Raw genomic sequence first — 21,889 nt, 5'->3', positions numbered from 1 at the left:
CTTGGACACCTCAACAAGCTGCGGCATTGCTACCCTGTGGTTCCCATGCAGGCACAGAACCCAAACTTATGGATGTTGACAGATCTGTACCAGATCATAAGTTATAGGCGAGTAACCTGTTTATTTGCTTTAGCTAGATTCGAAGTGATCCTGTCGAATTGGCCAAAGCTTTTATTCATCCACCCTTTGCCACTCCTCCAGCCCCGGTTTAGTGCTTACTAGATGGGATCAAAAGAGGCTTTTATTTACTTTTGTTGAGGGGCTAATGGCTGCTGCAGTGCAGCTTCAGCTTTAAAAAGACTTCTGGAATGCTCCCTCTCCCCCGCTTTCCCTTTGGGGAAAAGGTGGAGGATATGTGGGGAAATGCTGCCATTGCCTCTGAAAAAAACTACATTTCCCAATGCACCTGGAGTCTTTTCCTGTACTTTAGGGAGAAGGGTGGGGGAACTGGGAAGCTTCTGAAAGCTCTTTTTAAGCTGAAGCTGTGCAGCCGCTGCCAATCCCTTGCTACTGAAAATAAACTAAAAACTCTTCTGCCCAGTACATACTAAAACAGTCAGGGGACAGACAGGGCAGTTTTGACATCCAAGTCGGGGTTGAATCAAGTCGTCCCAGTCTGAACCAAAATAATGTTGGTTCAACTTGGTTTGAGGAGTTTGATTCAGCCATTGAAGCTTTGTGTACCCCTAATTATTACCCATGGTATACTTTGATATGTTTGCATTTCTTTTTTTAAAATTCCATGCTTGCTCAAAAATAGCCAGTTTCTTTTGCAGTAGATACAATCTTTAGCTGCCAAATGGAAAGCAAGTAGCTGCATGTTAGTCCTCCCACAGAATGATCTCAGGTTGCAGTTATCATGGACAACAAAAGTAGCTTTGTTTGTTTTGATGACTCAGAGCCATTACTGCCAATTAGTTCATCACTGTCAATACGGCCACCAACAGTTCAACAGTCCTTTTATGTGGTTTTTGTTTTATGATCATACAAACTCTAATTTTGTAAGTAAAATTTAGTATGCTTACACATGAATATAGTTTAGCATGCATTTGTTTTGAAGCCATGGCTTGTTGTGCATTTCAGTAAGGGTTCAATTGCAGTACAATAACTGGTTATATGCCTTATAAAAGATGTACTTGATCTTTCATAAAGACTCTTGCCAAGTCAAGACTTTTTTTGAGTGTGTTTGAGGTTAGAGTCATCAAGGGTACTCCATCTGATGCTGCTCATTCTCATTTCAGATCTGGGGGTGGGCAGACACTAGGGATGTGCACGGATCCGGCAGGGGGAGGTGTGAAGATCGGGGGGCATTCCTTTAAGGATGGGGGAAGGTGACCTTACCCCTCCCAATGCGTTTCCCCTTCCCAATGCATTTCCCCCCACCGGCGCTCCATTTAAAAAGTGCTCGTCAGGGCGGCAGTGTACCTCCCTGTTGCCCTGGTGTTCTAGGCCGGAAGTACCCGGCGCACATACACATGCCGGGCATGTGCGCGCAAGTGAATGTGATGTGTGCGCACACCTGGCATGCACATGTGCACTGGGTACTTTAGGATACTCCTGGCTGAGGAGAACACAAGCGGCAGGGAGGCACGCTGCCACCCCAATGGGCACTTTTAAAATTGAACGCCAGCGGGGGAAACATGACAGGAAGGGTAAGGGCACCAGCCAAACTGCCAGTCGTTCTAACCTCTTTGGAGGCCCATAAAGGGTGTCCGAACTGGTTCCATGCACATCCCTAGCATACAAGAGAAAAATGAGAACTCTGGAGAGGAGCGGTTTGCATCCAAGTATGCTGCACAAGTCTGTGAGTGAAGTGAAAGTGATAGGTTTACAGCATTGTCACTCCCTCTGGAGAGACTATACCATTCGGCCTTTGTCTCCTGATCCAATCAGATACATATTTAAAGTGGAGGAAGATTAAGGTGCTTCTTGCCTAGTAACTCTCTGTATTCCCTGTGATGGCTTGCCTCATGTTGCAGTAATTCTGGCCCTATAGCATTTCTATGGTTTCAGTAGAGATTAACTTCTGAAGTACAATATGTGCAAATGATTTGAAAGTGCTTATCTAGACACTTCTTTGGCCAACATCTTACCTCTTAAGTTAGTAAAGCTTCCTTATAATGTTGATGTAATCTCTTTGCTACACCGACTGTCTTATTCCCTTTCACTTTTTGTGAGTTAATCTTTCATTTAGTTGGGTTGGGGTGGGTGGGTTGGAAGGGTAATTTGTACATAATTTTTCTTTGTTTTGCATCAGTAGCTGACATGCAGACTAAATTACTCATGAATAGTCCTGTTGAAATTAATGGGACAAGTTCATAATTTCCCCGCATTAATTTCATTTGAACTCCTCATGGAATAGTCTGGATGACAGCCAGGGTTTAAGAAAGCATATTTCCTGAGAAAAAATTCTGCCCCCACCCTTTACTAATTTGTTCTCCGTGTGAGTGTACATACGCATGCACACACACATTCACACCAGTGTATTTATTCACAAGTGATTAATTTAGAAAAACAAATTTACTACATTATATGAACCCTCTTGGAAGAAGCAAGCAGAGACAGCAAAAAAACCCAAACCTACTTGGTTCACAGCATGCTGTCTTGTAGATAAAACACTGTAAGTAATGTACACAGTTAACTGAAGCTTGTGATCGTTGTTTACATCTCTTTATTCTGTTTAATATTAGATTTGTACGGCGGCTGATGTATTTTTACAAGCCCAGCAGTAAACTGTATGCCAACCTGGATGTGGAGTATGCAAAATCCAAGCAGCTCACAGTGGTGGGTTGCCAGTTCACGGAGTTTCTTCTTGAATCTGAAGAGGTGAGAGAAATTTTGAGTAGCTTCAGTTTAACGGGCTGCAATTATATACTCAAGCTTTACTTTGATGAAGCTCTTTGCATGTTCTCAAAGACCTTGGATTTTGGGCTTGCCAGCTCTAATGAAAATGCAGCCAGAATAGCAGAAGGGACTACAGTGAGAGGGAGAAATTGGCAGAAATTTGGGTGGTGTGAGAGCGCAGGGAAGTTCTCTTCTACTAAAGCAAGACACCTTTGAACCAACCTATTGTTTATTCCTGGGTTATCACTGTAAAATGAAATGATCAGTAATGCCCTCCCAAACATTGAAATGCACTCACAAGTGAAGCCAGCGAAGCAACATGACTTGTTCTGTTCTCTGGTCTTGCTGTGTGTATTTGACAAAACTCAGGAGCTGATGCTAGAAGAAAGTTCCAGAGGGCGTAATTTCCCTGTTGAATACACCTGTTCTTGAGCTGCTTCTCTCTTGGCACAGTTAGCTCTGACAAATTTTGGGCTGCCTGGGAGTTGTTTACAGTTGTGACTCCCATAATCCCCACAGGAATGAGTTGTAGCTCATGTCAAGATCATCTGAGGGCAGCATCACAGCTGACTTCCCCCACATTTCTCATGTGGAGGAGTTATAAATCCTAGTCTATGGCTTTGTTAAAAAGCGAAAAGACTTCCTTGTACTGTTGCAGCCAGGTTTTAATATCTCTTCTAGATTACATATCCTTTAAAGCAGCGGTAGGCAACCTTGTCTCTACAGCCATTGTTGAACAACAATCATCCCCAGCCTTATTGTGGCTGGGGAAGTTGGGAGTTGGAGTTCAGCAACAGCTGGAGAGCCAAGGTTGCCTACCCCTGCCTTAAAATATAACAGTTCCTCTTCAGCTCTCGTGTTCCAGCATTCTTGCAATGAAGAAGTGTTTCTCCTTTAATTTACTTGGTATGTCCTGTTAGATGATGTTTACTTTGTCTTGTGCTCAGAGAAATGTAAATATGTGACATTTTCATTCAGGAAAAGAAAATCTTTCAAAAGCAACTGAAGCTCGTCTGTTCTCCCACTTTTAAGCAGGATGGCCAAACATATCTGGAAGAGTTAGTAAAAGATATTGTGCACTGGCTCAATTCTTCTTCTGGAATGAAACCAGAACGCAGCCTCCAGAACAATGGGTTACTGAACACCCTTAGTCAGCACTACTTCTTGTTTTTTGGTACACTCTCTTGTCATCCCCATGGAGTTAAAATGCTTGAAAAATGCAACGTCTTTCAGTGGTAAGTATTTTGTTCATTTTAAAAGAAAGTCTTGACGTTCTCAGGTTCTAGAGAGATGTTATTCTCTCACTCTATATATTACATTCCTTTAGAACTACAGTCTTTCGACCTTTTCTTTCTACAGCTAGATGCAGTTAGCAAACACTCATTTTGCTTTTTTAGATTTTGCATGTAAAAATATTGAGCCCAGATAAAATGGAATCTCATATCATTAGTTGCAGAAGTCCCTCCAAGTTATCTATATTTCATCAATTCTGTACGCTTCAGTTGCATGATTTTCAAACATGCTAGAATTCAAAATGCAGAATTATGTATTTTGAAAGTGACAAAAAATATCATTCCCCAAGTTAACACATTTATAAACCTTGATTTGTAGGCCAAGCACATAATTATTCTCAGTTGCTGGGGTCAAGGGCATCTCGATGGGTTATCCCCCTCATGTGATCCTAGGCAAGACTATGTAACTAGTTTAATGAAACAGAAGCCTCTAGAGCCCGAGGGGGATAACTCTGTCCTCCAGTTCTTTCAGTCCTGTGTAGCTCCAGGCAGACTGATTTTTTTTCTCTCCCCAACTTTTCTCTTACTATTCTTATACCTCCTTATTCCTTCTGTCTTAAATGTCTTTTTTTTCAGTACCTAAACCTAAAAAAGAAAGCCTTCCTTCATTTTTTCCTCAGTGTTTCCCCCCGCCCTTCTCCATTTTTCGTCCCTTCTTGACTCCTCCCCCCTGCTATGGAGCGTGCAGACAACAAGAGGCGGATCTGTGTTCAGAGGGGAAAAGGGCAAAGCGGCTTTCCAAAAGCTACAAGAGCGCCCAGATCACCCCACCCAAAAGCACTGAGGTTGCAGAAAACTTTATGTATCAAAATGAATGCATTATTGACTTACTCTGTTTCCATTGCATCAATATTTGCAGTACCACTCTGGGAAAACATATGCAAAAAGGGGTGCTTTCTATCAGCTCCGGCTGATACGCCAGCTGCGCCCGCTTCTCGAGATCAATGACCTCAAAACAGTGGTACATTTGTTGGTAACCTCCAGACTGGACTTCTGTAATGCGCTCTACATGGGGCTGCCTTTGTACGTAGTCCGGAAACTTCAGTTGGTTCAGAATGCGGCAGCCAGGTTGGTCTCTGGGTCATCTCGGAGAGACCACATTACTCCTTTGTTGATGGAGTTACACTGGCTGCCAATAGGCTTCCGGGCAAAATACAAAGTGCTAGTTATAACTTATAAAGCCCTAAACGGCTTAGGCCCTGGGTATTTAAGAGAGCATCTTCTTCACTATGAGCCCCACCGGTAGGGGTGTGTCTGAACCGGTCCGGAGGCCATTGTAAAGGCCTCCGAACTGTCCGGACCGGTTCGGACCTGGCCAGTCCGGGTCCGGGTGGGGGTCTTCCTTTAAGGGCGGGGAGGGCTTACTTACCCCTCCCACCGCTTTGCTCCCTCCAGCACCCATATTTTACTGAGTAATTAGGGCGCTGGAAACTCGCCCCGCCCCGCCCCTGCAAGCGGATTAGGGGCCAAAACTACTGCCGCCGCCCGCCCTCCCTCCCAGCCGCCCGCCCTCCCTCCCAGCCGCCCGCCCGAGTCCTCATCAGATGTTCAAAAAAAGAGAGGAGCTCGCGAACAGAGCTCCTCTCTCTGCAAATTCGTGGCCCCAACTGGGGCCTTGGGCGCGCCGCAAAGGACGCCTGGGAGTTCCGCTGGAGGCCCGGTCTACCCGCCGGCAGGGGACAAGACCGGGCCTCCGGCAGAACTCCCAGGCGTCCTTTGCGGCGCGGCCAAGGCCCCAGTTGGGGCCAAGACTTTGCAGAGAGAGGAGCTCTGTTCGCGAGCTCCTCTCTTTTTTTGAACAACATCTGGTGAGGACTCGGGAGGGCGGCAGGGAGGGCGGCTGGGAGGGAGGGAGGGAGGGTGGCGGCGGCAGTAGTTTTGGCCCCTAATCTGCTCGCGGTGGGGCGGTGGGGGCGGCTGGTTTCCAGCGCCCCAATTACTCAGTAAAATACGGGCGCTGGAGGGGGCAAAGCGGCGGGAGGGGTAAGTAAGCCCTCCCTGCCCTTAAAGGAAGACCCCCCTTCGGTGCCGGTCCGGACTGCTCCGGACCATGCACATTCCTACCCACCGGCCGTTGAGGTCACTTGAGGAGGTCCGTCTCCAGTTGCCACCAACTCGTTTGGTGGCTACACAGAGATGGGCCTTCTCGGCTGTTGCCCCGAGATTGTGGAATGCGCTCCCTGCTGAAATAAGAGCCTCCCCATCTCTGGCAATTTTCAGAAAACACCTGAAAACACATCTCTTCAACCAGGCTTTCTCAGCTTTTTAAAACTTGTTTTTAAATTGTTCTGATTATTTAATTGTTGTTTTATGATGTTTTTAATTGTTTATCATTGTTTTATGCTTTATAATTTTTGTTTTAATTATTAACTAATTTTAATGGTGTTTTAATGTAAACCGCACTGAGCCTTTTGGAAGGGCGGTATAAAAGTTTTAATAATAAATAATAATAAAAAAGTTGCTTGGCCTGGGGACTTTACCATCTAAACTTAAAAGTGGAGGATACAACAGATGATGGGGCAGCAAAGGAAAAAAGGAGGAATTTTTAAAATCAGTTCAATAAACACACATATTTACATTCTTAGTAATCTCAGTTGTGTGTAGGTATACATAACTTATAGGGATTCAACTTACACTTAATTATTTCTATCTTGTTTCAGTCTTCTTAATGTTTGCTCCTTAAAGAACCAAGATCACTTACTCAAACTGACAGTTTCTAGCTTGGACTACAGCAGAGATGGATTAGCAAGAGTCATCCTTTCCAAAATTCTAACTGCATCTACAGATGTAAGTGAGAGGTGGCTTTTGTAAACGGTGTGTGGGTGACTTTATTCATGTTTTTACGGATATGGATAGTGTTGGACCAGGGACACCTGGGTTCAAATTTTTGCTGAGCCTCAGACTTGAAGCTAACTGAGTGACCTTGTTGTGAGGGAGACTTGGCAGCATCCCTGTCCCAGTTTCACAGGATGGTGACAGTCTCCACTTACTGACTGGTTGCCTTTCCCAGTGTTGGGCCTGGAGCAGGCTGGGCCTGTTACCTTAACAGGTGCAGGGGGCATAGCCTCAACTGTGCACTTCCCATCATCCCCAAGTGCAGTGAAACTTGAAGGGTGGGAACAACCCAGCTGGAGTTGGCTTCTTCCTGCACAGCCCATTCATTGGCATCAAGCGCTAAGGATTGTAGATGCTGATTGAGCAGCTTTCCCTGTGGTTCCTCAGTGGTTCCTGGGAGCCTCACTCCCCCACCGTAGCTGAACCTTTGGTCACACCCAGTCACTCTGTCTACCCTACCTTACAGGGATAATCTGGAGAGGATAAACTGGGGAGTAGGGGCTGCTTGGAAGAAGGGGGAGGTCAAAATATGGTAAATGTTGCCTATACAATCTAGGAAGTTTAACACACAATTTGAACTCCTTATATTTTTATAACTCATTTTGTCATGAAACATACTTTCTAACTATATAGAATTGTACTCCACAATTTTAAATCCACAAAATCCCTGGATCTTTTTGTCGGAACAACTAATCGAGCTGGTTTTTCTGATGGAACTACCCCGTTCTGAGTTCCATTTTGGATTCCAACACAGCACTTTTCTGGCCTCTGCACATGTGCGGCAGCCATTTGTGTGGTGAACCATGCAAATGGCTTCCGCACACGCACAGAAGCCAGAAGAGTACTACTTTGAAATCCAAAACGGCGTTCAGAACACTCGGAATGTTCGAAGTCAGAATGGCTCAGAACACTCGAAACGGCCCGTTTCGAGATGGAAAGTTCTGAGATCAGAATGTTCTGCACATCCCTAATCTATGTTTCTCTGCCATGTTTTGCTTGCTAGTTTTCTATCAGTCTGTCTTTTCCTTTCTAGAGCTGCAGGTTGTATGCCACAAAACATTTGAGAGTACTGCTGAGAGCCAATGTAGAGTTCTTCAGCAATTGGGGAATTGAATTACTTGTTACCCAGCTGCATGACAAAAATAAAGCCATTTCTTCTGAAGCACTTGATATCCTTGATGAGGCATGTGAAGACAAGGTGGGAATTCTTTTGCCCTATTCTTCACTCTCTGTGAATATACACAATCATGTATCAGTTCATTAAGAAGTACACATCTTACTTTTTGTATGACAAAGTAGAAATTGTAAGTTGCCGATGAAGTGAGCTGTAGTGTGTGTGTGATGGTGACTTTCCCAGTTATTATCGCAAAGAGAATAGTAACTAGGAAGACATGTTGGAGCAAAGACCAAATTCATTGTGCATTTATTAAGTGTTTGAAAAGACTGACTATTTCAGCATAAGAGAATGAATACGTATTTCCAACAAATAACATTTAAAATCTACAATACTTGTGAAAGTGGTGTTTAAATTACAGTAATTTAATTACTGCATATAATAAAATGCACATTTACTGCTGCTCTCTTATAGATGAATATGAATGTGATCATAACAGTTGAGCAAGCTATCTAGTCCTAAAATGTAACTTTCCTGCACTTCTTTAGGCGAACCTTCATGCCCTCATTCAAATGAAACCAGCACTATCTCATCTTGGAGACAAAGGTTTGCTTCTGTTGTTAAGGTAAGCATATGTTAATTCAGATGAATAAAAACCAATTAATGTGCATTTATAAACTGCACTCACACATGTAAACATGTTGATTTTTCAGATTTCTATCAATTCCAAAAGGGTTTTCCTATCTAAATGAGCGAGGCTTTGTGACAAAACAAATGGAGAAATGGCAGAAGGTAACAAATCTAAAATGCTCTCTGGAACTCATAATTTAAGATATATATCTTCTTATTGTGCAATTGTTTTGCTTGGCTAAAGCCAGCCCTGCAGAATAGAACATTAGGAGCACGATCCGGCTCATGTTGAGCACTGTTGGATCCCATTTCAACAGGAGAGATTTAAGCACATGCTCAACTCTACCAGTGAGATCAGTGGGACTTAAAATGCTAAAGTTTGAGTAGATTGTGCTTTATTTTTTGTATCTTAGTGGCATGTATGTGTTCTAGATATTCAGTTGGAAGGAAGCTGCTGTGAACATTTTATTAAATTGTAAAATTTCATGCATTGGAAGGTGCCAGCTTCTGAGTATAAATTCCATTTGGTCAGCATGGTCGGCTTACAAGATGGCCTACATTCCTTAGGCTCAGATCTTGGCAAGCACATTGGATGTAGTTGAATTAATTACACTTAATTACTTTGGGCTCTTTAAAATTGGAGCCTCTAATGTGTTGTGGACTTGCTTTTCCTAGAATAGATTCTCTGGTAAAGCTCTCTGGAAAGTCATCTTCATGATGGGGCAGCTCAACACTCCTACTTGGTATAGATAGTAGTTCTGATCACCAAGCTGTTAGTGAGGGGGACAACCCCGTTCCTGCCTTGGCCCAGGTGTGCCTCTGCTTTCACAGATGAGGTAGGGGCTCAGATAGCTCTTTGATCTGTCACCACACAAGGCTTTTAGGCTTCCTGAATTTAGGTATCATATTTAGCCTTCATTATTCTGATCCATTATGGGAAGTTCTTGTGTTCCCCTGCATGAGGACTATTGGCCTGTGAGGTTAGACCTGTGAGTGCTGGAACCAATTTTCCTTTTATTGTTAAATAGTACTTGCATGGCTTTGCGTTAGGTTACAAGTGAGACACAATCTTGACAGCTCCTGCTTCTCAGGAAAAGCAGCTTTTAATAGGAAGAGAAGTTGGAGGGAGGAGGCACCGCTTAACTTTTCTCCTGTCCACCTTTTCCTACTGCAATTCTCTTCTTTACTTACCCCAAACTTCTTTCCTGCAGAGTTCCAGGTACGTACTTTCAAGGATAAATGTGTGGGTACGAGTTGCGATGAAAGGTGACAGATGAAATAGTTAACCACCTCTCTGCTAGAAATTGCTGACATAAAAAGCTGCCTTTCCTTAGAAGAGGTTACTTCTGGGATTCTATTAAACACTGAAGAACACAAGAAAGGAGAACTGGTCTTGTGCTGGCAAGCATGACTTGTCCCCTTAGCTAAACGGGGTCTGCCCTGGTTGCATATGAATGAGTGACCAGAAGTGTGAGCACTGTAAGATATTCCCCTCGGGATGGAGTTGCTCTGGGAAGAACATCTAGGTTCCAAGTTCCCTTCGTGACATCTCCAAGATAGGCCTGAGAGAGACTCCTGCCTGCAGCCTTGGAGAAGCTGCTACCAGTCTGTGTAGACCAGGGATTTTCAATGTTGGGTCCCCAGATGTTATTGGACCTCAACTCGCATAATCCCCAGCCCCAGAGTCCTCTGGTTGGGGATTATGGGAATTGAAGTCCCATAACATATGGGGACCAAACATTAAGAATCCCTGGTGTAGACAATACTGAGCTAGATGGACCAATGGTCTGACTCAGTATATGGCAGCTTCCTATGTTCCTAAGTCTGGTTCACACAACTGTCCAAATCTAGGTTTAATATGGGTTAGCACCATTAGTGTGATTGTGAGATGATTCTTCTCAAATCTAGGTTTAATGTGGGTTACCAGTATTAACAGATCTTTGAAGTGATCCCATGTTCCCTGACAAAATAGGTTCTGCACCTGCACAGTAACTCCTGTAGAAGAATTCAATAACTCCATGAGGTGGTTTTCAGCTCTGATGAATCACACGTGTGGCATGACCATTATTTTTGGTGAGAGAACACCTTCTCAGTTCCTTCTCACCTGCCACGCCTCTGGCATTGTGAAGGATTCATTCTGTTTGTTTCCCATTTCCTGTGAGAGATAAATTTATTAGATTATTCTGGCTTTGACCTTCAGACTATTTCTTCATTTCTCCTTTGACTCAAACTTGTTCTGTTGGTGAAATTCCTGGCTTTCATACAACAGTTCTGTTTTAAGGTTTCTCCTTCATCTTTATATCTCAGTTCTAGTGGACTCCTTAAAAACTTTCAAGCATTTTGCCACCTGTAGATGGACACTACGTTCCTCTGACAGGCATGGCGACTGCTTGATTTGCCTGGGGGGAAACCACAATGTGAGTTCCTGCAAAACCTATTTGTCTTTCTCGAAGCGAATGCAGAAGTGCAGGGAACTCTGTATAAGAGCAACATTATGCGAAACAGTTCTCCAATGCTGAGCCATCAACATCAGTGAGATTGATGTTAGACAATCGTCTACCCTTGAGGTCGATGTCAGAAGACTCCCCGAGTTCAGTGACCTGACCCCCTCCATCTGACAGAGATCACGGAGACTTGACATTTAAGAAACCCGTGGCCATTGATAAGCTAGATCGATGCTGACACCACAAGAAGCAAAACCACAAAAGAGCAGGCTCACCAAACCCCTTGGGCTCAAAGTACCATTGCACTTGATCCCCCAATAAAGCATCAGTGGCACTGGAGAAGGTTTTGACATTGGCACTGATGTTGGGGAAATCCCTGCACACACCATTGCCATCCTCAGTGCAAGGTGGGCAGCAAAGCTTCCAAGATACACCAGATACTGCAAAACCCTCGACACTGGACACCGCAAGACCCTCAACATTGGAGTTGACGTGGACATCGACTTCTATTTTGAAAGCCTCCACTAAGTCCACTCCACCATCATCAGTCATGGACTGCACGCTCATCATCGACTGCCACAGTAGCTTCACCAATGCCTACATCGATAACCCAGACTTTGGTGACCCCTACCAAGACCGGTACTTCCATGATGTTGTCCATCATAATAGATTTCTTACCAGATGCCACTCCAGCTCTCTCGACCCACAAAGAAGTCCTACTCCAGTCGAGGGAGGCTTCTCTCTTCAAGAGCAACATCCCCTCTTCTACATAATAAATCCCCTGCAAGGAGTTTGGGATCTGATGGGGTCTATAACTACCACTCTATCAGGTTCCACTTTCAGAGCCTTTTCTATGCGTGGGCTACAGTAGATGGTGATGAGGACTTCGAGACTGCTCCAGTCCCTAAGACTCTCTCAGCTTCTCCTGCGAGAGCAACTCAGTGTTTTCCCTCCTACCCATGGAGAGAAAACTACCACCAACCTGCTCCTCATTACTTGTCCCTGACTGGACCAAAGGACTGTTGGAGCTCTCCATAGGTCCTAGACCCAGGATACATAAGAGGTCTCAGATGCTATAGGGAGCCTTATTTTTTGCAATCACCAGACCTACCTTATGATTTTGACAATTACTGCAAGTGGAAATCAATGAAACTAAGGGCTGATTTGAGAAGGGTGCCTGCCCCAAAGAGCAAGGGGTCTCACCTGAACCCATTGCCGATTCCCCTTTCAAAAGACCAAAGGCTCCAGCTGCTAACAGAGCAAAGGGGTACCTTTTAAAAGTGGCGATTCTCTTTATTTAGCAGGGGGAGAGCAATTGGTCCTATCTATCCCCAAGACAGCATCTCTCCAATGGCTGTTGCTGGTGTCTATCTTATATTTCTTTTTTAGATTGTGAGTCTGTTGGGGACAGGGAACCATTTTATTTATTTATCAATCTATGCAAGCTGCTTTGGGTACTTTCGTTGAAAAATGTTATATAAATATTCTTCATTGTACTTCCAACTGCACCCCCTGAAAAGGAAGTACAGAAGACCTCAACTCTTGCTCACCTGACTGAATCTGACTTGGAGATTGTACACCGTTCTCCAGCTCCAGAAAAGTCACCTGAAACACAGAGAGAACATTATGATGGGGGGATATGATTCTATTTCTTCCTCTGAGGGAGATTCAGTTCAAACTGAAAATCCCTCAGACCCTTCCCAACATGAAAATGTTGCTAACCCATCCTCCAACAAACCTGCAGAGGAGACAAAATCATATAGAATACAGGTAGCTGACATGGCAAAGGTGTTGGTTCTAGAGCTCAAAGCACCAGCCAGAGATCCTGTTCATGATTTTATAGCCAGTTCTTTTACATCTCAACCAGCATCTCTACCTACAATGCCAGTGCTAGTGAACTCAGCAAAAACACCTTGGGAATACCATTGGTCTCTACCTTCACATCAGAGACCAGAAAACCTGTACTGTGTCCATCCAGGAAGAGTCTTGTCCCTTCCTCTTCAAACATCCTCTGCCCAAACCCCTGGTGGTTGATTGTGCTGCAAGCAACAAGTCAGGCAAAAAGCACTCATCCCCAGTGGACAGGAAGGGGAGAGAGCTGGATGCCATGGGGCATAGATTCTGCTCAACTTCATGCTTAGACATAAAAATAGCCAAATACATGGCCTGTGTGGTGAAGTACCACCACTCTCTCTTGGACAATCTAAAGGAAGACCTGAAAGATGTGCCAGAGGAATTTCGTGAGAAATTTAAGACTGCCCTGAACAAATCCGTGGACATCATCAGGTGGCACCTAAGTACAGCAAAGCACTTAAAAGAAACAGAATCATGGACCATCGCAGGTGCTATGTCCCTCAGAAGGTATGCTTGGCTAAGGTCAGTGTCCTTTCAACCTGGTATGAAGGACAAAATAGAAAATCTGCCATTTGAGGAAGAGGGTCTTTTCAGCACACAAACCTACAAGACCATGGAAAGGATGAAGAAGTCACGATACACAGTAAGAACTCTTGCTTCCAACCCTCAACTACCATCTTACTCTTAAAAGTACAAAACCTATTGTAGAGAAAAATATCAGTGCAAACAATCTGATAAAAGAGATTTCAGGAAATCTTTCAAATTCAGTGTAAAAAAAGCCATATAACCAAAGGCAAAGGCAGCCTCAGAGGGCTAAATCTGAAGATCAGTCTAAGCAGACTTTTTGATGCTTTAACTTCACAGGCACAGAACCCATTTTTTGAGTGAACATGGATCACCAGAAAGATCACCTGTTACAGGTAAGCATAAAAACAGCCCTGCTGGATCAGGCCCAAGGCCTATCTAGTCTAGCATCCTGTTCGCACAGTGGCCCACCAAGTGCCTCTGAGAAGCCCACAGGCAAGAGGTGAGGGCATGCCCTATCTCTTGCTGTTGCTCCCCTGCAACTGGTATTGAGAGGCATCATGCCTCCAAGGCTGGGAGTGACCCATAGCCACCAGACTAGTGGCCATTGATAGACCTGTCCTCCATGAATTTGTCTAAAGTCCCATTTAAAGCTATCCAAGCTAGTGGCCATCACCACATCCCGTGGCAAAGAATTCCATAAATTAGTTATGCAGTGTGTGAATAAATGCTTCCTCTTGTCAGTCCTACAATTCCTGACCTTCAGTTTCATGGGTTTTTGTGTGTGTTTGTGTGAACCAGGCTTGAGTGTAGCTGTCTCGGCCAAGAATAGAAGAGCAGGGCTGATTCTTTAGCCATCAGGTGTGAAATGTGAATGTCTTCATATACTGGGTGGGGGTGGAGAACTGCCCTATGACAAAAGACAGCTGTTCAGAAACACTATGGAAAGAGCATCCACAAACTGCATGCCCATTTACATAGAATAGCTGCTTCACAGTTTCCCTCTGCAAGTCTGTGCAGCAGAGGATATTCTAGAGATAATACAGTGTCTGGCCCTTCTAACCTTGCATTGATCTGACACAAGAACCTTTACATTGTACAAAGAAGATAGTTCATGATGAGAAATACCTCCGTTCTAGAATTCCTTTGGTTCTTTTGAATTGAACATTGCACTTGTAAAAAGCTACAATTATAGCTCACTTATAATGATGGAATTGGAAAGAATGTTCTCACTCTAATCAGACTAATGTACATTATTAAAAATAAGAATATTTCCTGGGAGAACCATTTTTTAATGGGCTCTCTGTTCCATTTATTGCATTAGGAGTATAATTTAAAATATGTTGAGCTGATAGAAGAGCAACTTAATGAAGCACTTACCACTTACCGCAAGCCTGTTGATGGCGATAATTACGTTCGTCGAAGCAACCAAAGGCAAGTTTAATTACAAATTATCTTGATTGGACTGTTAAAACAATGGCTATCTAGAATGAAATTTACTTTGTGGCTGCTTTTGAAAGTGTCTTAATTAACTGTATGCAAACAGACCATTTTTCTTTCTATCAGATTACAGCGGCCGCATGTCTATCTGCCAGTTCACCTTTATGGCCAACTGGTACACCACAAAACAGGCTGCCATTTGTTGGAAGCTCAGGTGAGGAAATTTAATGTAGCTGATTCAAATGCAGGTAACAAATATATTCCAACCTTCTTATGGAATTTTCAGCATTCTTTCTTTGGATATTACTGGTGCAATGTTCTGGAGCCTGTGCTCCAGTCTGGCTTGATTTTTTTCTGATTAGGTCCAGTAAGAAAGTTAAGAAGTTCTAGGTCATGGATGCAAATTTGTTCTGTGAAATTAGTCTCTGCCAGCACTGTCTAAGTTAAACTTTTTCTTTTTGTATTAATTGGTGGGAATAATTGCCGAGGTTTATAGAGTTGACCTGCCAATCAGAGAAGTTGTATTTCACCTGGCTGTTAGTAATCTCAGCCCAGAGGTTATTGGTCCCACAGAAACATGGAGGTTGTCCCTCTGCAGCTGAACTGTTTTGCCTCCTTGGGGATGCTGTTGTCTTCTACTTTTCCCTTCTCTTTCTTCTGGGCTGTGAATATATCTTTATTTCATCCTGGGGGATGGAGGACTGCACGCCTTATCACATTTGTCAGATATTGATACATAAAACCAGTTAGTGGTTCATGCTGTTCCTTTAGCATGAGCTGTATACCCATCCTTCAGAATGTTTACATTTTCTATTTTGATTTTTTTTTTTCAGAATTGCAAGATCTTAAGGCAGAATAAATTGATTCTTCAGCATTGCATTTGGCTTTCATAAGCAATCATATTTGCAGAGCAGCTTACTTACAACTTGATTTTTAAATCCGTCATTCCTGTATTTGAAGGCATCAGATGAATGTCTTTTAGTTTGCTTGCAACTGATCACAGTAACTGAAAATGGAGCCCTGTGAAATTTTGAAAAACTATGAACAGAAACCCTGTGACATACTCACCATATTGGTGATTCACTGGAGCAGAAGTTCAGGCCTTGTTCATATTTAAAAATCCTGCCTGTAGAATTTCATTTTGAGTTCTTCCCACATAGTTTTGGAATGTCAGTTGAATTTAAATGAAATAATTTCATATACGGTGGGTTTTGAACAGCTATTACAAAGCGCTAGGGAAAGCATACTCCCGTAGCTGATTGAGTGCAACTTGGGATGTGAAGAAAAAGGGGGGTGGGGTGAGGGGGTATGAGCTCTTCGTTTTCTCACACTTCATTGTTGTAACATCTATGCAGAACTTGTGAGATTCTAGAGCTCAGACTCCTTTTCACTGGGGGTGATGTCTGAGTTCTACTTAGAGATGCATGTAAGAAGTGCTGAAACAAGAAGTGTGGGTCTCTTGCACCTTCTCTCTCCCTCAAATTTCCCTCCTGCTCTGATTCCCCCCTTCCTTTCCATGTATGTGTATATTGCCCTCTCCCACAATTGTTCTTTTGCTCCTTGTGCCAGGCTTGCATAGCAAAGGAAGAGCTAGCTGATTTTGAATTGCGTGATAGTGCTCTCCTTAGTTTGATATGATGCAACTTTCAGTTGGTTAATTTCTCAGTTTTCAAGTCACTGAAGCAAAGAAGCTGATTTTTAATTCCATCTGAACTTTATATCTTTTTCGAAGATTTTTTCATTAAGTGGGAAAAGGTTTATTTGCTGGGTACAGTTGTTGTAATTGTTTCAGACATCTTGATTAAATTTCACCAGTGGAAATGTTGTGATTTATAAACTAGTTTATTCGCTTTTTTGAAACATAATTTTTGTGTTATTGAAAATACTTAAAGCATAATCCATTTTTATGTTGCTTTCAGTGCTTAAGTAGGAAAAGTGACTCGGTTTATAAATAAATTATATATTTCATCAAGCCTGATCTGTTGAAAACAAAGTGGTGTTGAACATACTTTGTGCTTGTTCTTTATTCTTTAGAGTATTGTTCCTGACCTGAGCTACACTGTTCGTTCTCCTATGCTGGACAAATGGGAAGGGATCAAGCAACTGAAGGCAGCTCTCTGGGCACTGGTTAGTTGTTGTTGTTGTTGTTGTTTTTAAAAAAAATCTTCCATAGGCCGCATCCAGATTGTACCACAGTTCAACGTGCACCACTACATGGCATCTTTCCCTCCACCTCCACCCTGCTGAAGCCATTGCTGAGGCTCAGCATGAGAAGAGCGGGGTGCTGCTAGTGGAGGGCACTTCTCCTTCAGTGCTTCCAGATAATACCCCTTAGGCCTCATCCCATGCCATTGCTGAAAGTCCCCCAACCTTCATTAGTGGGTTTTTGGGTGGCTCAAGGAGTTTCAGGAGTGAGTGAGGAAGATGCCTTGTGCTAGTACATCTTGAACCAGCCATGCTCTGTGGGGTTGTTTTACATTTCTACAGCCATACATATCTTTATAGATCGGTTTGTTTGTTTGTTTTTTGGGGGGTTGCTTATAATTACTAAACACTTCATATATCAGATAAATAACCGAATAAATAAATAAATAATATAGATCTTGTAATAATAATAACTCAAATAACTAGTAACTTGAATAAGTTTGTAATGGTTTTTTATTATTAGTTTATGCCTGAATGATAGTTTTCTCTGGCTGATAATACTGTATAAGCATTCAGGATATTTCTTATCAGACTTTTGTATTTGAGTTTATGTATACTGAGTTTATGTTTATGAGTTTAAGGATTATTTAATCCAAGAAAGAAAGCAGAAACATCAATCTCAAAATGTAAAAATAAAAAATGGTGCATTCTCCCTCGGTGGGGGAGTGTATCCAGGCTGGGTAGCTCCTCTCACCTGCTCCAGAACAGGGCCAATCAAAGAAGCTTACTGTGGCCACATGGGAGGGGCTGCCCCCTCGGCCTCCAGTTTTTCGCCCCGTCCCACTCCACAGCAGGTGCCTTTTTTTACAGCTCTGCTGTTCCTTTAGTTATTCCTTGCTTTTCTTCATCTCCCTTCCCCTGCCCTTTCCTGCTTTGTGGTTTAGAGGAGTCGGGGCTTAAGGGAGACAGAACACAGCTCGATTCTTAACACTGCTGCAGCCTCTCTAACATGGCTGCCCACGCTTCAAGAAGCTAGAGAGAGGCCTCTCCCTCTCTCTATCTGAAGACTCAGCTTTCTCTGCCTGCAGAGAGGCTTGGAGATCAGTGGTGGCCGCCACCACTGAAGCCTACAAGAAACCGAGGGAGGCCAAGCTCTCGTGCTCAGGCTCCCGAACACAGAATGTCTCTGCACATGCATCCCTGTTCCCCAGATTGCAGTACAGTTGGTGATTCGGCCCCAAACATCGGAGACTCTCTGGCAGGGCAGGGAGCAACCAAGATCAACCGGAGTGTGACAGTTAGCCTTCCGAGGAAGGGGTGGATAACACCAAGCCTGACTGCACTACTCCCTCCTGGGAGTGCACATTTGTGCACATCCCTACCCTCTGGTACTACTGTCATTAATACTATCGGGTTTGCTGGTTGCAACTCAAATTCAAATAAAGTAATAATTGCGTGTCCACTGGTTGCTGGCAGGAGTGGGCTGCGCTCTGCATCCCTTGCCGGCTTCCCATCCCTATAGAGAGAGCAGGGAACTCTTTTGAAGTGTGGGGCGGGCTGTTCTGCGCCTCCTTCGCCCACTTCCGAGCCCCATATAGAGAGAGCAGGGAACTGTTTTGAAGTGTGGGGCACTGTTGGGTGTGTTTGTGAAGAGAGAGCTGGGAACTGCTTTGAAGTGTGGGGCACTATCGGGTTTGTTGGAAAATGAAGAGAGAGCAGGGATCTGCTTTGAAGTGTTTGTCAGATTCACATTGAGTTGTCCCTGCAGTGAGTCAGCCATGTTGAGGTGTCCCGCAGAGAGTTGGCCTCAGAGAGTTGTCCTAGACCCCAAAGTTTCTTCTTCCACCCTAGCCAGGTGGATCTGTGCATAGTATAGTAGTCAACTTTCCCCACCCCAGGGAATCACTGCTCACTTCACTAGAAGTACAGCCACCTCAGCGACCTTTTCACCTCTAGCGCCTCTGGTAGATATGTCAGGCAGCCACCTGGACTTCTTTGTCTACATTTGTTAGATGTTATAAAATTCATACGTCGGCTTTTTCTGATGTCTTCTTTGGGAAGCGAGTGTTACAGCAGGTGATTCCACAATGAGGACCAGACTTCTTCCCTCCCAGTGAGATTTTAGGGGCTTTGGCTGGTCCCAGCCTGGATGCATTCCCCCATTGAGGGAGAACAAATTGTTGGCACTTACCTGAAAGGTCATTCTCCTCAGTGGCTGGGAGTGTATCCACCCTGGCTCTCTGTTGTTCAGTTTCCGTTTTTCACCCCGCTATCCTCTTCTGTTGGATAGTTTCTCTCTGGAGTGGTCTGTCACTCTGGGGGGGCGTTAGTGATAAGAAATAACCTTTGGGGCTTGTTCCTCCCCTGGCTGTGTTGTGCTCTTTGATTTGCTGATGCTTCTTCAGGTGCTGTCTCCTACCGGAGGTTAGGTACCATTAAGACTATTCTGACTTTGGATGCCGCTGCTCTAATTGAATATTGTAAGGAAACCTGCTTGATTTGGGGTGAATGACTGACATAGATGTGGCTTCCTATATAAAATCTCTTAAATTGTGAACCACTACTATTGTGAATATTTATAGACCACTTTTCAGCAAAAGTGGTTTACACAGAAATGAATGAATTTGTTCCCAGGTGCTCACAATCTAAAAGGTATAAGAGAGACACTAGTAACTACCACTGGAGGGATGCTGTGCTGAGGTTGGATAAGGCCAGTTGCTGCCTCCTGCTAAATATAAGAGACCACTTTAAAAAGTGCCTCTTTGCTCAGTTAGTTAGCAAGGCACTCAAATCAAGCTCCAGTCAAATGCCACTTTGCCATGTTGCACTGTGTCAGAAGTTCTATTGCTGTCACCACCCACAGCTATCGTAATCCTAGTCCTTTATCCTTGGCAGTCCTAAGGAATTTGATCAAAAATTATGTTTTCATTCCAGGGCAATATTGGATCTTCAAACTGGGGACTGAATTTGCTTCAGGAGGAAAATGTGATTCCTGATATAATGGCACTTGCTCAGCATTGTGAGGTTCTATCTATCAGGGGGTAAGTACAACTTGAAGATTGGAAGCTGCCTTCTGTCTGTAGTGCTTGGCTTTGTCCAGAAGCCATTAAAATGATTACATGATTCACTGTCTGTAAAGTTATTCTTCACAAATGGCACATGATCTTAGGAAGAAAAGAAGCATTACAGTGGGAGAGCCTAGAATTGACCATAGGCTAACTGGAAAATGAATGTTCTGTGTGTGCCAGCTACATTGTTTTTCATTGGTTTTGCACCCTCTTGCCCTACTCATGTAGACGTTTTTTCAGTGATCATCTTTAACGTTATACTTCCTTTCTTCCAAACTGAAATAAGGTTTAACTTCAAAATACCCATCAGGAAATAAAAACAAAAGTTCTATTATTAGTAAATGAAGTCTGGGCTCATATGCAGGTGGTCCTTGTTACCCGTGGATGTGGCACCCGCGGTTTCACATGACTGCAGTCGGGTCATAGGGACCCAGTTGCTTTTATTTGTGGGGCAAGTATACGGTTATTTTTGCTTGTCTGTGGTTCTTGAATTGCTGGAAATGACTTCTGACATAATCTCTTGCTGCCATTTTGTAATGCTGAGACATTTTGTGGCTCTTCTGCAAAAACAAACAAACAAAAAAACCCAAGCCCCCGCCCCCCAAAAGGAACAAAAATCAGAAGATTTGGGAGTTTCTTGTGATTTGCAGGACACTTCAGTGTGCTTAGGAACCTGACCCCCAATCCCCATAGGGATAAGGTTATCTGTGGAAATTGGTGCGGATGGAGTGCCTGTGAATAACTAGGGCCACCTGGACAACTTGATATTATGTTCTTTATGGCCAGATCTTTATTATTTGGCTTTTATTTATTGTTAAAAACAAATAATCTAATGTTATCCACCTGTGAGCTGTAACATTTCTGATTATGCTTTATGAATACGTCACCTTAGAGTTAAAATAGTAATATGTAAATCTATTCAGGTTTATAGACTATGTCAGCAGGCAAGCTTAACAAAGGACTTTGTATTCTCTGCATTTCACAAGTAATTATTTAATATTTTTTAACGTATTTAAAATATTGCTATATCACTCAAAACTTGTGTCTCTGGACGGTTTACAATTAAAATAATTTAAAATATTAAATCAATTAATTAAAATCATTTAAAAGATTAAAAACATTTAAAACCCAGTATTAAAATTATTTAAAATTATAAATCTAATTAAAAGCCTGGGTGGATAAATGTGTCTTCAGTGCCTTTACATGGCTGAATGTACTGCTTTTCTGATAAGAGTGGTGGGAGGGGAAAGATTTCCTGTAGCCTGACTGTTCATATTATCTTTTGTCTGTTGAACTATAAAATATATACTTGTTTAAACTGGATCCCTGTTTTGTAAATACAGAACTTGTGTCTACGTGCTTGGCCTAATAGCCAAAACGAAACAAGGTTGTGACATTCTGAAGCATCACAACTGGGATGCAGTGAGACACAGCCGTAGGCAGCCTTGGCCGGTAGTCCCTGATGACATGGAGCAACTCTGCAATGAACTTTCCTCTATTCCCAGCACACTTAGCTTGAACTCTGAATCCACCAGTTCCAGGCATAACAGCGAAAGTGAATCTGCACCATCAAGTAAGCATGCATAGCAGAAACAGAGGTCAACTCTTTGCCCCTTCACATGAAACTGACAAGATCACCACCATAGATGCCTTGGGTGCATAACAGCAATATTTGGTGAAAGCATTAGTGGTCTGATC

The 21,889-nt window shown here is 43.3% G+C and overlaps 1 protein-coding gene across 6 annotated transcripts in view; it reads left to right on the top strand.

The window, feature by feature from the left end:
• RICTOR (RPTOR independent companion of MTOR complex 2) overlaps window positions 1-21,889 on the top strand; it is a 103,604-nt gene that overhangs the window by 65,348 nt on the left and 16,367 nt on the right. For 4 of the 6 annotated variants that reach the window (XM_053296252.1, XM_053296256.1, XM_053296255.1 and 1 more), the window contains 11 exons: window positions 2,691-2,826; window positions 3,823-4,079; window positions 6,797-6,923; window positions 8,005-8,169; window positions 8,634-8,710; window positions 8,799-8,877; window positions 14,863-14,972; window positions 15,105-15,192; window positions 17,013-17,105; window positions 20,058-20,164; window positions 21,535-21,764. In XM_053296252.1, the coding sequence (XP_053152227.1) occupies window positions 2,691-2,826; window positions 3,823-4,079; window positions 6,797-6,923; window positions 8,005-8,169; window positions 8,634-8,710; window positions 8,799-8,877; window positions 14,863-14,972; window positions 15,105-15,192; window positions 17,013-17,105; window positions 20,058-20,164; window positions 21,535-21,764 (1,469 nt within the window). The remainder of the gene's footprint in view (window positions 1-2,690; window positions 2,827-3,822; window positions 4,080-6,796; window positions 6,924-8,004; window positions 8,170-8,633; window positions 8,711-8,798; window positions 8,878-14,862; window positions 14,973-15,104; window positions 15,193-17,012; window positions 17,106-20,057; window positions 20,165-21,534; window positions 21,765-21,889) is intronic. The other 2 variants (XM_053296254.1, XM_053296253.1) reach the window with 2 other exon arrangements.

Source organism: Hemicordylus capensis, chromosome 2, assembly GCF_027244095.1.
Source record: "Hemicordylus capensis ecotype Gifberg chromosome 2, rHemCap1.1.pri, whole genome shotgun sequence".
Lineage (NCBI taxonomy): Eukaryota > Metazoa > Chordata > Lepidosauria > Squamata > Cordylidae > Hemicordylus > Hemicordylus capensis.
This window is presented reverse-complemented; position numbering and strand designations above follow the sequence as displayed.